Source organism: Acomys russatus, chromosome 18 (assembly GCF_903995435.1).
Source record: "Acomys russatus chromosome 18, mAcoRus1.1, whole genome shotgun sequence".
NCBI classification, from domain to species: domain Eukaryota; kingdom Metazoa; phylum Chordata; class Mammalia; order Rodentia; family Muridae; genus Acomys; species Acomys russatus.
This window is the reverse complement of record NC_067154.1, coordinates 41,041,044-41,054,961: the sequence shown is the minus strand read 5'-3', so window position 1 is coordinate 41,054,961 and position 13,918 is coordinate 41,041,044. Positions and strand designations below refer to the sequence as shown.

General features: G+C 42.4%; 1 protein-coding gene across 3 annotated transcripts in view; it reads left to right on the top strand.

The window, feature by feature from the left end:
- Positions 1-13,918, top strand: part of Klf12 (KLF transcription factor 12) — a 355,350-nt gene that overhangs the window by 100,985 nt on the left and 240,447 nt on the right. For 2 of the 3 annotated variants that reach the window (XM_051160911.1, XM_051160910.1), the window contains one exon: positions 7,859-7,948. The exons of the other annotated variant lie outside the window; for it this stretch is intronic. In XM_051160911.1, the coding sequence (XP_051016868.1) occupies positions 7,883-7,948 (66 nt within the window). In that variant the 5' untranslated portion in view covers positions 7,859-7,882. The remainder of the gene's footprint in view (positions 1-7,858; positions 7,949-13,918) is intronic. 3 annotated transcript variants of the gene reach the window in all.

Here is a 13,918-nt window from a genome sequence, read left to right as displayed (position 1 = left end):
CACTGCATTGGCCCCTTACCTGCACTTGTGTTAAGGTTGAAATAGGCAATGCTGTTTGGGAGCTCAGGTGCCATTTTAACCACCTTCTTCATTTTGAGCCAAAGCGAAGAAGGCATGCATTTGTGTGTGTACAGCCATGTGTCCTAGTGATTGGTCAGCATCATTATGTATGTGCTGTGAAATTGTTTGTCATGTGTGAACATCGTAGTATGTACACTTGTCCAGACAAAGATGGCTACAGACTCACTAAGTGCTGTAACTTTTGGGACCAACATTGTGCCTTGTTGTGGTCTATTAAGATGCTACATGGTCTATGGCGTTATTGAGGCTCTTTGACAATCAGATTTCAGATTCTAGTTCACGTTGTATTGGCTGCCCTTTTAAAAAGCATCCATTTGCAAATCCACTATGAACTTCTCTTACTCACAGCTGGTTTAGCAACTGGTACTTATAGGAAACACTTCTAAATATTTGTGTAAACTGTATATTGTGGGACTTAGCTATGGACTAAGGCAGGCTGCAGACTGTCCCTCACTGTAGTTGTGCAGTACACATGTTGTTGAGGTGGTCCTTAGAAGAGAAACCATTCCAGATGCTTCCTGAGGAGACTTGTATGGAAGCATTTTGTTTTTTAGTCTGAAGACAGGTTTTTCAGAGTACTGTGCTCATAGGTCATGGAAATCACCAATGGGCTTTAAGTTAATGGTCTTCATAGAGACCTCATAGTTCTGTAAATAAAATGTAATCAAAAGCCAGGCATGTTGGCATACACTTTCAAATTTCTTCTAGGCCAGCTTTGGCTTTGTGTGTGTGTGTGTGTGTTTGTGTGTGTGTTCATTAATAAGAACAGGCAGCAAAGGAATGAAATGTGGAAAGCTGCACTAGAAGCTAAAAGGGCAAAGTCTCCCTTTAAAATGTTTCTTTTCTCCATTCAGGTAGGTTGGGTGTTAATATGTCCTGTAGAACTGAGTTACCAGTGAGGATATGACAGCTGGGTCAAATGCATGCTTACTCGTAACCTTAGCAATTATAGGTGGAATATAAATCCAATGAGCATATGTCCTGTGTATAGGACGTGTAATGTGATAGGACTCTACTATCTAAATGCATTCCATGTTGTGGGACTAAAGGACAAGCCACCAAGAATGTATTAAAAACAAAACAAAACAAAACATTGCAGAGGAGATTACACAGAGCCCTTGGGTGCTGAAACTAGGATGGGACTGACTGGCTAAATGAAGTATGAGATATTTATAGATAGATACATAATCTCAGGAAGCTAAGGAGATGTTCAAACAAGTCCACATGGAGAAATGTGAAATAGCTTTGAAAAGAGAAGCAACCTTAACTTAATATTATTATTCCTTAAAATATTGATGTTGCCAGTCACCAAAAGGCTCATATGACTGAGCCAGCTGAGCCTTGGGAGGAACAGTGACTGAGAATTCAAAACCCCTTTCACTGGCCCTTCAATAAGTTGCTCATATTTTTTTTCTGCATTCGTGATCAGGTTGCATATATTGATAAGGAAAATAAACAGGCGGGAAAGTGTATGAACGGATGGTTCGGTAGAGTGTCATTGAGAAGGGCGAAGCTTGCGGTTACTCACAGGGTTTACAGCACGATGCCACTGACTAACTATGAGGCCTCAGGAGCTCTCATTCCTTTGCTTTTTGAATAAAAATGTTTATTCCATTCCACTGCGTGGTGTGCGACAGAGCAATTGAAATTGTTACCAAAGCACACACACTATTCTAACCCAGTAGGTGTGTGAGTCCTTCACCCAGAAAGACAGACAGAGGGGGAGGACCTCTTGGGTTGTCTTGAGTTTCAGCACAGACTTTGGAATTGGTATCTAGTTGTAGGATTTGAAAAAGCAACTACCGTTGTTGTTTTCTTTATGGTTGGTAATGCGGTGCAAGTAAGACAAGACAGGAGAGGTCACTGCCCCTGAGGTATTCTTCTATGCAGAAAGCTCAAGTTCCTTGTAATCTGACTCTGCTGCTTTTCCTGATGGATAAGGTACCCACAGGATGGTACTGTGAGCCATCTAACATGCTTGCCTTGGAAACCTGTAAGAATCTGCTATACCATCTATAACCTTATGGCAGCATTCTGGGCAGGGCATGCTGAGGCATCCATCAGCCCCTGACACGGCTTTCAACATGACATGGCTACAGGTCTGAGGTACTGTATGTACATATACATACAACCATACATATAGTGAAGATGATATGTGTATTTAAGCAAATGTGTCCTGCACCATCAGAGAACCAAACAAATACCATTAAGAAGTTTCTGGTTAGGACGAACAATCTAGTATAAAACTCGGACAGCTCAGTACTGACTGGCCAGGCCTTTATTATCCTAGTTGGCCCACAGGGAGAAGGCAGAGAGGGAAAGACTTACACTGTGGGGTGGGAGGGGGTTGTAGAAGCTGACGCAGGGGTCACCCCCATTATGTGGATGTCTGAGTCACTGTCACTGCAGTTCAGTCCTTCTTGTTGTACATCAGTTCTGAGTATGCTGAGGTGCTTGGACCAGTCACCCTTCTACTAATATGACTTCTGACTAAAAAAAAAAAAAAAAAAGAAAAACCTGTCATCTGTTGCAGTACTATGTTTACTTGGCAACATTCTCATTAATTCACATGCTTTTGTATAATAGTCAATTAACAAGTATTGTGGTACTTTTTGCATTAATTGAGAAAATGCACTCATAAGAAACAAGTTATATGCACTGTACAAGTACACATTTGTATGTGTATACTATAAATTATAAATCTGAGGAATGTATAGCACCAGGACACCAAGACTGATGGTGGTATCGTTTTGTATACCTCCTGGGAATCAGTGGAGCTATTGACTCTATAGCAAATTTGTTTTTTTTCTTTTTTGCATTTACTCTGTGTGAGTAACAAGTGAGCGCAAGTCTAAAACACAGAATTTTGTTGATGATGACAATCTGGCTCAAAATACATCCTTAAAACCATTACCTAATTACACCCTCCCCATACCATAACAGATTCAGTTTTCTTTTGGCATTTTAATATATTTAAATCCCAATCATAGCCCCCTCCCTCCTCTCATTCCAGTACCACCCTCCTTCCTTCTACCTCCTCTCCTATTCCTCAGAAAAGGGAGCCCCCCCCCATGTTCCCACCCACTCCACATCATCAACTTGCATCAGGATTGAGTTCCTCTTCTTCCCCTGTGGCCTGGCAAGGCAGCCCCACCAAGGGGAAATGATCAAAGAGCAGGCAATAGAGTCTATGTCAGAGACATCCCCTGCTCCCTTTACTGGAGGACCCACATGAAGCCTGAGCTGTCCATTGGCTACATCTCTATATAAGCCCTAGGTCCAGTCCATGCAGGGTCCTTGGTTGGTGCTTCAGTCTCCACAAGCCCCTCTGGGCCTTGGTTAGTTGGCTTTGTTGGTGTTCTTGTGGAGCTCTTGTCACCTCCTGGTCTTTTTCTCTTTCTCCCCACTTTCCCACAATACTCCTGATGCTTCACGCAATGCTATGAGTCTCAGCTTCTGTTTTGAACTACTGCTGGGTGAAGCCTCTGAGAGGACAACTCTGCTAGGCTCCTGTTAGCAGGCGTAGCAGAGTATCATTGATAGTGTCACAGGTTGGCTGTCTTCCATGGGGTGGGTCTTAGGTTGAGCCAGGCATTGGTTGGACAGTCCTTTAATCTCTGTTCTATCTGTTCTCTCTTTATCCCTACACATCTTGTAGGCAGGGTAATTTTTGGGTGGAAGGTTTTGTGGGTGAGTTGGTGTTCCCCTCCCTCCACTAGGAGTCCTGTCTAGTTGGAGGGTGTCCTCTTCAGTCTCCATGGCCCCTGCTACTAGGAGTCTCAGCTAGAGTCCCCCTTATATCGCCTACCCGGTCTTGTGTCTCCAGTTCATCACTGGAAAACAGGATGCCCCTGTTTTCCCTTCAAGTCCTCTGTCCTCCCATCCCTGCTCCACCCACATATCTCTCTACGGTCCCTCTCCTACCTTGTTCCCTCTCTTCATCCTCTACAGCTGTCTATTCTGTTTCCCCTTCTGGGAGAGATTTAAGCATCCTCCCTTGGGTCTTCCTTGTTTTCTTCTCTGAGTCTGTGCAGTTTAGTATGCTCATCCTGTACTATATGTCTAAAATACACTTATAAATGAGTACATACCATGTGTGTCTTTCTGTATCTGGGTTACCTCACTCAGGATGATGTTTTCTGGTTCAATCCATTTGCCTGCCTGCATCTTTCATGACTTCCTCATTTTTAATGGCTGAATTGTGTAAAATGTACCATAATTTCCCTATCCATTCTTTGGTTGGGGACATATTGGTTGTTTCCAGATTCTAGCTATTACAAATGAAACAGCTATGAATATAGTTGAGCAAATGTCCTTGCTGTGGAGCTTTGTTCGGGTATATGCCCAGGAGTGGAAGCTGGGCCTTGAGGTAGCACTATTTCCAATTTTCTGAGAAGGCACCACATTGATTTCCCAAGTGGTTGTCCAAGTTTGCAGTGCCACGAGAAATGGAGGAGTGTTCCCCTTGTTCCACATCCTCACCAGCATGTGTTTTTCATCTTAGCCCTTCTGAGTGGGGAAGATGGAATCTCAGAGTTGTTTTGATTTGCATTCCCCTAATGATTAAGGACATTAAGCATTTCTTTAAGTGCTTCTTGACGATTTGAGATTCCTCTGTTAAGAATTCTGTTTAGCTCTTTGCTCTACTTTGATTGTTGGTGTTTAATTTCTTGAGTTTTTTAAAAATATATTTTGAATATTAGCTCTTCGTTGGATGTAGGATTGGTAAAGATCTTTTCCCAGTCTATAGACTGTGATTTCATTCTATTGACAGTGTCCTTTGTCTTACAGAATCTTTTCAGTTTCAAGAGGTCCCGTTTGTTAATTGTTGACTTTAGAGCCTAAGCTGTTGGTGTTCTGCTCAGGAAGTTATCTCCTGTGCCAGAGAGTTCAAGGCTCTTTCCCACTTTCTCTTGTAATAGATTTAGTGTGTCTGTTTTTATGGTGAAGACTTTGATCCACTTGGACTTGAGTTTTGTGCAATTATGTTTCAATTGAGATCATAGAAAGACATGTTTGACAACAAATTCAAGTTGTCAGCACCTATTATGTATTTAAAATCTGCAGTCATCTGACATCCTATGTATCTGATCTTTTTACTGAAATGGATCTACCAGTATTTTAAACAGATGATATCATCAATGCTATCTGATTACTGGACATTCTGTCACCTTCCCCAGCACCTTCCTGATGGTTGAGCCTCAAGTTGGGGATCTCAGTGCTCCTAAGTCTGTGAAGTGGGGCTAGAATTCTAGGTGTAGAAAAATAGGCTTCATTTGTGAGTGGTGCAGTGTTGTTTGCACAGATTATCAATTACTGGACTGATTGAAGGAGCTTAGGCTATGGAGGCTGTTCTCTAGTGTGAACACTGCTGTTTATGTTGTCTGATGGACTGTGGCTGAGCATGGGCCTCAAAAAAGCATAGAAGTGGATTACTCCCAAGAAACCTTGACTTCATTTAAAAAAAAAAAACCAAGAACAAACAAACAAAAATCTGTGGGTTTTTTCATTTATTTGAAACTAAAATATGCATTTTGGCTCGAATGTTTGTAAAATTTCAAGACCAGCAATGAAAAGAAAGAAAAAAAAATCCTGTGAAAATATAGTGATTTAAATATGCTAAATGGGTGATGTACCCAGTCAGGTTTTCATGACTTACCAGTTTTTAATTTCAAAACCCTGGCTTTCTTGTACTTTTGAAGCTTTTGAGTTTATCACAGCAAGTGGGGACAGTGGTTAGAGTAGGCCAGCTGTAAACTGGTCCAGAGCTCTATGAGGGACACAAGCCCCTAAGAGATTCTAACAGTTCATTAAACCTTCCTTTCCTGCAGTGCTCCCCCTCTGCCCTAAGGCTTGGCCTAGCCTTCCCTTATAAGGTATCTTCTTCCCTTCTCATCTGGGCGGGGCCGCTCTGGGTAAGAAGCTCATCCTTCACTGTCTACCAAACCAAGCAGTCTTGGGAGGCTTTGTGAAGGGAGAGTCACTGAGCTGCCCAGGGAAAGCAGGCTGAGTGGTAGAGGGCTGCCTTTCTAGCTGCAGCAAGGCATCCCTCCCCGCTTTCCCCAGTAGCTGGTAGTACTCCAAACTGGAGGCAACAATTGACAAGTTCCTGTCTGAGAGTGATGCTCCGTGTGTAAACATCTCCCACACCCCACCCCATCTTAAAGAAAGGATTTTTAAGTTAATGGAGTGCACTAGATGTGTTAAGCACTATTGTAGCTGTTTTTGTCTAGATCTGTTAGGATGATAAATACTCCCCAAACATGGACAGTGTGTGCACTTCTGAGGGAAACAATAGGACAGGAAATTGTGATAGTCCAGGGGATGTGATCGTTTTCAATGCTCCTCACAGGTAAGGAGAATTAGTGTGCTTTCCCATTTCTTGTTGATGTCTCAGAGAAAACATTTCTCAGAGAGGCCCTCTAAGTGGTGCTTCTTAGAGTATTCTCATACAGAGTCAGGCACTGGGGAACTGGGTGCCCTTCACTGTACTGCGCCCTGTTGATAGAATTTGGTATTAAATTCTCCAACTATGATTTGTTGGAATGGAGTTTTTAATTGAACTGTTTTCATGAAAACTACCTGCCTGAAAAGTGAAAACATCAAACTCTGGACACTATACTAACCTTTTTCTCCTTGTAGGCAAATGTTTAGGAACTGTTTTATATATATAAGCACACACAGAAATTTGTTCTTATTGCCAATTAACAATTTTTTTTTGTCCCATGTTTCATGAATTGGTAAAATGTACTCAAAAGAAACAAGTTGTACACACGTATGGGGAGTATATTTATATGTCTATAACACACATCTATATATGTAAATATGTACACATATATACATATAATGCTTTTGTTATACACATAAATATGTACAAACCCACATAGTAAGGTCTCTTTAAAGTCACATAACCTCAGCAAGGTCATTGAGTGACTATGCTGAAAACTCAGGTTCAGTCATGTTAGCTTCTGAGTTTAGTCAGCATGTCAGGTTGAAGTTGCCATGCTTGAAATGTGTCTTATAACGAGTCTAATTTGGGCCCCTCCCATGTGACTTTCTGATTGCCTTTGTAGAAGGCTGATGATTCAGAAAATGCCTAAAGCAGAGAGAATTAGAGAAATAGGAACTGGATTTCACTTTTCTACTCAACACTGTTGAGCCACAGTTTCAACGTGGCTTTCCTTTAGAGGCGATAAACGGAGCCAAACGTGTATGAGACGTATAACAAACCCTTCCTTACTGATGACTTGTAGCCGTTCACTTTTAAATTAAAACTTGCATTTGGTGGTTTTAAGATAGTTGCGTGAAGGCTAATATGTAGACACTTTCATTTGCTCAGCATTAGCATAATATAAAAATTAAGCAAACCTAGGATTATATTACTTTGTCTTGAGATTATTCTGGCTTCAAGAGTATTTTTATCTGGCCGTTTCTTTTGTGGATCCTTTGGTATATCCTCCCACTGTGGAGAAGGTGTGATAAATTTTCTAGCCTCATATAAATTAACGTAATGGTTCCACAGTGCAGTTTATTACAGCCTGACCTCCAACCCAGAGGTCAGAGAGTCACATTGATTCAGTCAACTTCCTAGTCATTATTTCAAATGAAAGTTCAGATACGGAGGATAATTGGTTATGCTGATGTTCTCACTTAATTATGCTCCATCCTTAAAGAATTAGGTTAGCAGTCCTGAAGGGGTGGCAGCAAAGGAGGAGTACCTGATGCTGTCCCCTCCTGGAGCTTCGGAACTGAATCTTCATCTTTCTTCTATTCTCAGACTCTCAACACCCTTGAGAACAGAATGCTAATGCTTGACGGGATGCCTGCAGTCAGAGTCAAAACAGAGCTTTTGGAATCTGAACAAGGGGTAAGCAGAAATCTCCAGAGATGTCCCCTTCCTTCTCATGACTGGTCCATTCATTTCCAGAGCAGAGTCCTCTTCCATCCCTGGCCTAAGCAATCACCCATGGTTGATTCTCACCCACTTGCCACATTAAACGTCAGCATCCCCCTTAGGAGTAGATAGCATTCTGAAGCTAAGTCTTCTTTGTGGTGACCTTATGAGTCCCCGATGGCTGAGTTAAGATTGCTACACGAAAACCTATCGAAACCAAAGTAAAGAGAAAAGATGGGAATATAACTCCTCAATATGAAGTTCTAAATTAGGAGATGCCAGTGAACAGGCATGAGAATACTGCTGTGGGGTAAATGGGTTTCTTTTTTTATTTCTATCTAGAACTCCTCCCTGTCTTTAAAACTCTACCAGTTGTAGATGGCTGATGAAATTGGGACAATTAATGTGAAAAGCACCCAAAAGCCAAAGAAAAATTATCCAGCAATACACAGCTAGATTCCTCAATTAATTTACGATACAGAAAACAGAGTATCTAGGAACAGATTACATTTGAGAGTGTGCAAGTTATTTTATCACGGGGACTATTTAAAGCCTTGCTAATAAAAGCCATCAAGCCAATATGACTGATTGCGGGGGTGCCTGACCACGGCATTTAGAGGAGAAATTACTGCATTCCTGATTGCGCACTGGCCACATACCTTATGACATTGCCACTACTTAGGCAGCACTAAGAGCTGACAAAAGGACATAACGAAATTCATCATTTCTGCCTTACGAATGCATGTTTTAATAAAGCGTTAGTCATTTTGTACTTTAAAAAACTCTAAATAAAATTTAAGTGTAAATAGCATCTCACAAATACAGCATAAAAATCAGTGTGGTTATGTCCATCTGGGACCTCCCTTAGGCCTAGCCTCTTAGTGTGACATCACCTTTGTAATGGCCACTGAGCTTAGGACCTGTAGTAGCCCTTAGGCTTCTGTCAGTCATTTCTGTATTCCTCTGTGTTGTGTGGGCCACATGCAGCATCTCATCACTTCTTCCTCTAAAGTGCAAGCCAGTGTTTGAAACAGGTCTCTGTTCTGGCTGAGGATGTCACTTCATCTTCTCATCCGGCATTGATTTTTGTAGCACTGAAATGAGAAGTGTAGTGAGTGTCCATCGGTAATGGTCCCCAGCTTTTTGCTGGAGTAAGGATCACTCCATGGTGAGAGAGTAGAGCATCGTGAAAGTAAAGGACCACATAGGCCCCGTGTTAACTGTTCATAGATGAGCTTTCAGGATCATCAGGTTAACCTTCCTGATCATGCAGTTAGCGCTGACTTGGATTAATTAACCTAACAACAGGACAGGTTGGTGCTGTTCTGTCAGCGCTCTACTCTCTCAATTCATTTCCTAAAATGTGAACCATGTCATGAGTTTAGCAAAACGAAGGTCTGTGTGATCTCTTTACATTATAATATAGGAAAGAGGGCCTTTGCTTATAGATAAAGGAGAAAAGGGAAAAGAAAGGAAGTCCGTATTGCTCAGCATTCCTCTTATCTGCTCGGACTTTCTTCAACATGCACAACAATAATTCTATTGAAACCACACATGGTAGAGTGAAGCAAAAACTTGGGAAACTCATAAGCTATGGTGTGGACCAGGGGTCAGAAACAGAGGTCACTGTCACCAGCCTGGTACTATGGAACAATATCCAGTATAATTCTTTCTACTTTTTGGTCATTTTTCAGTTCCCAAGTAAGGTTTGCATGAAAGATTCAAGGTTTTCAGGAAATAAAGGCCCATATCTATAGGGTTTTTATAGTGCATACAAATTGTATATCACATGATTTATAGGAAAATTGTCGCTATGGACAGGAAGAAAGTGTAGGCTCCTAATTATTAATTAGCTTCTGTTCATTAAAATGAACTTTCTTTCTTTCTTTTTCTTTTCTTTTTTCTTTCTCTCTCTCACTCTCTCTTTCTCTCTCTTTCTTTCTTTTTTTCTTTTTTTGTGTATGGCACCAATTTAGCTTGTAGATGGTAGAAGGAAATAGAAACTTTATTTTTTTCTTCAGCTTTGTGTGTATTTCTTAGCTCTACAACTGTATAGTCTTTTTTTATCCTCCTGTGGGAAACTTTCAAAAGAAACTGCCTCTAGTGTTTAGTGACATGAGTTTAGTGGGTTTCATTTTAGGCTACTGTACTGGAGTTTTCACCAGAAGTTATGGGATATGTGGCATGTATACCATATGATTTCTTTATCTCAGGCTTAACTTTTAGAGAAAAATATTAGAATTGTGAAGATTTTTAAACTCTTATCTCACAATAAAAGTAGATTGAATTTTAATTTGTCATAAAATATAAAGTATGTTAGAGAAATTGAAGTGAATGCTCATACATGCAGTTAAAGGCTTTTGAAAATGGCTACATGTGTTAGTTTCAGACACCAAACACTAAGGAAACCCTTCTATATGGCAGCAATGGAGAAAGAAGCCTAGAGTTGGCGCATTCATAGAATCTGTTAACACGTCTCAGGACACCACCTTTAAGATACACAATCAATAGCAGGAGCTATTTCTTCTGTTTCTTCTTTGCCGCTCTTACTGGTTGCCAGTATATGACATGTGCTCAGTTAATACGTGATTTAACCATTGCCTATCCATTCTAACCAGCATAGCATGTATGTAAATTTAATTCGCTAGTCACCAGCTTGATTTGTCTACCTCATACGGTAGCTGTGAACATACACATACACATGGAATTACAAATATTGGACATTCGTTTTCTCATTGGGGAGGAGAGATCTTCGTCTTGTAGCCACGCGAACAGAAGAGAAATAGCCACACATCTGCACTAGCCCCGTGTGGACAGAGTTCCAAGGCTCATACCTCAAGTGACGTCGAAGATCAGTACACGGTCCTGTGAATTCAGTTTCCTTCAGGCTTGTCCTAAGACAGGGCACACTGCTGAGCACTCTGCAGCAAGGCAGCGTGCTCTCAGGATAACTTCAGAGACCACAGCCAGGAGCGAGGGAGTGACTTTGTCTTTGACCTCTGGTGCATATACCCTGCTGTTAGAAGAACGTCTCCAAAGCCTCCAACCTTTGGATGTTCTGACATATTACTAAGCAAAGGAGGACCGCGCGAGGAGAAGAGTTCTAGAATGATCGGACTAGAGAAGAGGCTGAATGTAGCGAAAGAGGCTGCCTCAAAGACACAAAATAACAACCTTCTTCCTGGCCCCGCAGTTGACCGGTTTGAGTGACGTTAAGTGGCTCTTTCTTATCTCTGGGTTTCTCTGATTTCTCTGCCCTCATCCATGCAGTGAGAGTGTAGTGCGGGGAGAGATCCTAGTACCCGGGTTCCCTCAGATGGCCTATGATCCGAGAAAGTCAAGGGGCGAGGGAGAACATTTCTAACAGTAGATTTCACCATCATACTCCAAAAGAAGCTACTTGTGTGTGGATGCAAAAACACGAAGACATTAAAGTGAGTCCTAGGTGAGCACAGGTGCCTATTGGACCAGGTACCAGGCCTGTCAGTCAGGCTGAGTCTTCCTCAGTCCAGTGGTCCTGAGCCCGGAAGTGGTGAAGCCACCTGGCCTCTCGGTAGCTTGTCTTCCTGTGGCTGGCGGTGAGAGACACCCTCCATGTTGCTTCAGGTGCAGTTGCGACAGTTTTCCTGACTGATTCTGTTTTTAATGGAGATTTGAACATCTAAGTTACTCTGTGCTTCAACCAATAAATTTAAGGTAAAGCTCCAGCTGCAGACCCCCTCCTGCCTTTCATCCTAATGTGTTGGCCGTGCTAAGCCAGTGTCCCCCAGCTAGCTATATCTTCAACCCTCTTTTTTTTTTTTTTTTTTTTTTTTTACTTTTTTACTAAGACAAGGTCCCACTAAGTGGTCCAAACTGACTTTGAACTCACTCTGTAGCTCAGGTAGATCTGGACCTTTCAGTCTTCCGAAGAGCTAGGATTGCAGGCCTGCACCCCTAGTCTTGCTTAGAGTGTGTGTATTCTAGACACAGTGGGGTAAAAGGGACAGCGGAGGCTTGCCGATTCCCTCTGAAATTCTCACAAAGCGTTCTGCAGGATGCTCATAGGCCAGTGCTGAGGGTATTTCTGTATCGTAAAGGCCTGAGGAGGACTGCGAAGCAGCTGTAATGGAGGAATTCTCTCGCTTTATGCTCCTCATGATTCATCATCTCAGCCCAGGAGCTCATGAATAGGCAGGGCTCGATCAACAGTGATTCATTTGGACACTGGTTTTGTAAAGCCGGAGCCTGTTTGCCACACTGCACAAGGGAGAGGGGTTTGAGACTGGTGCTGCTTTGAAAGCGACCTCAATGCTTACACTTCCTACAGAAATATAGACGGGTGCAGGAACCATAGGGTAGCTGAACCTGGAGAACGCGCTCTGGAATGTTTACTCAAGGCAGGCAATTACATTCCAATTCGGCAGCGTGAGGGAACAAAGCGCCAACCACGAGACTCTCTTCCTCCCTTGGTTAATGTCTTTGTTTAATTTTACACTAAATCTTTAATGTCCATCTTCATGTGGAGGCTTAGGTAGACACAGTTACTTTAACGACTTTGTCAGAAGTGAAGAGCAGGTATTTATTAAAAATGTCACTCGCGTTGCCCTTTAATAGGGCCACATTATTTCCTCTCCCACTGTGGAACACGGGCCTGGCATTGCTGGTAAATTGGCGGAGATCTTTTGATCTGTAGGGAAATCTTGGCATAATAGTACCATGACTTCAAAGCACACACAGTATCCATGATCTTGGCAACGTGTGAAGTCCCCCCCCCCCTTTTTTTTTCTTTAAGCAGCAGAAGAAAAAGAAATCTATGCTCACAGAATTCATGTTTTTAGGGACGAGATCTCCTCTGCTAAAGATGCAGAGTTGGCCTGAATTTAATAATGTCAGAATGGCCAATAAATGTATTAATAGAAAGAATTGAAAATCAATGAGCTGTGATAGTAATTAAAGATAGCACCCGAGGGAAATATAACGGGAACACGAATCTTGTCCCGCAGGGCCTGCCCTGGGCACCAGAGGAAGTTGGTAATTCCGTTTTCCCTCCTCCTTCCCTTTAGCTGGAGTCTTTCTTCTTCAGCTTTTCTCTTTTGTCCCCCACCGTCCCGAGCCCCTACCCTCCCATTATGCTACAATGGATCAAGGTTCCCACAGATGACCAGTTGTCACTGCAAACTCACTCAATGAAGGGCACGGAACATGTGACCCTTTCTGAGAGGCATTTGCATTTTTATAGGGCCTGTGTGTTATAAAAAGGAATATTTCGTAAAGCAATTGCATGCTTTGAGGAATTTCAGGATTTGGAGTACAGGCAAATTAACCTCCTCAGGATATTGCGCTTGTACCAGACTGAGGTCCAGTCTTCCTGTTCCCGCAGTAACAATAGGTGTACTTATACCGTGAAGTATGTATTTCTCTCTATCTCGATGTTTGCGCAGTGTATGAAGTGCCTTACAAAAGTATCCTACTTGGGCCATGGAGGGCTTTACTTCTGATTGTGTGCTATGTGAACCCATTTCCTAACACAAATGGAAAAAACAAACAACAGAGACACCCTGTTTTTCACCTATTATGTGGGAGGTATTGACCCTCAGGAGAAAAGCAAAGCCAGAGGGGCTGTGATGTCACTTCCCTGGGACCTGGAGGTAGCATCAGAGCTGTGAAGCAGGGGCCTGCAGGGTCTGCATGGTAAGCAGAGGGTGGAACCCAGCGAGCCAGAGAGACGTTTTGAGGGGAGCAGTGTAAGAGAAAGTGGAGTTGTTAGGGAGTGTGCTGGAGGCCTTCCCAAGGGTCAAAGCATTCGGCTGAGAACCAGCTTTCTGTCAAAGAACAAAGGCACAAATCTAACACCTAGAAGGCCAGGAGCTAAAGGTTGTTTGCAGCACAAGCGTCTATACAAACCCAAATGGAGAGGCCTTCTGCAAGCACGGGTTCTAGGAGAGGCCAGAGCAACCCCAG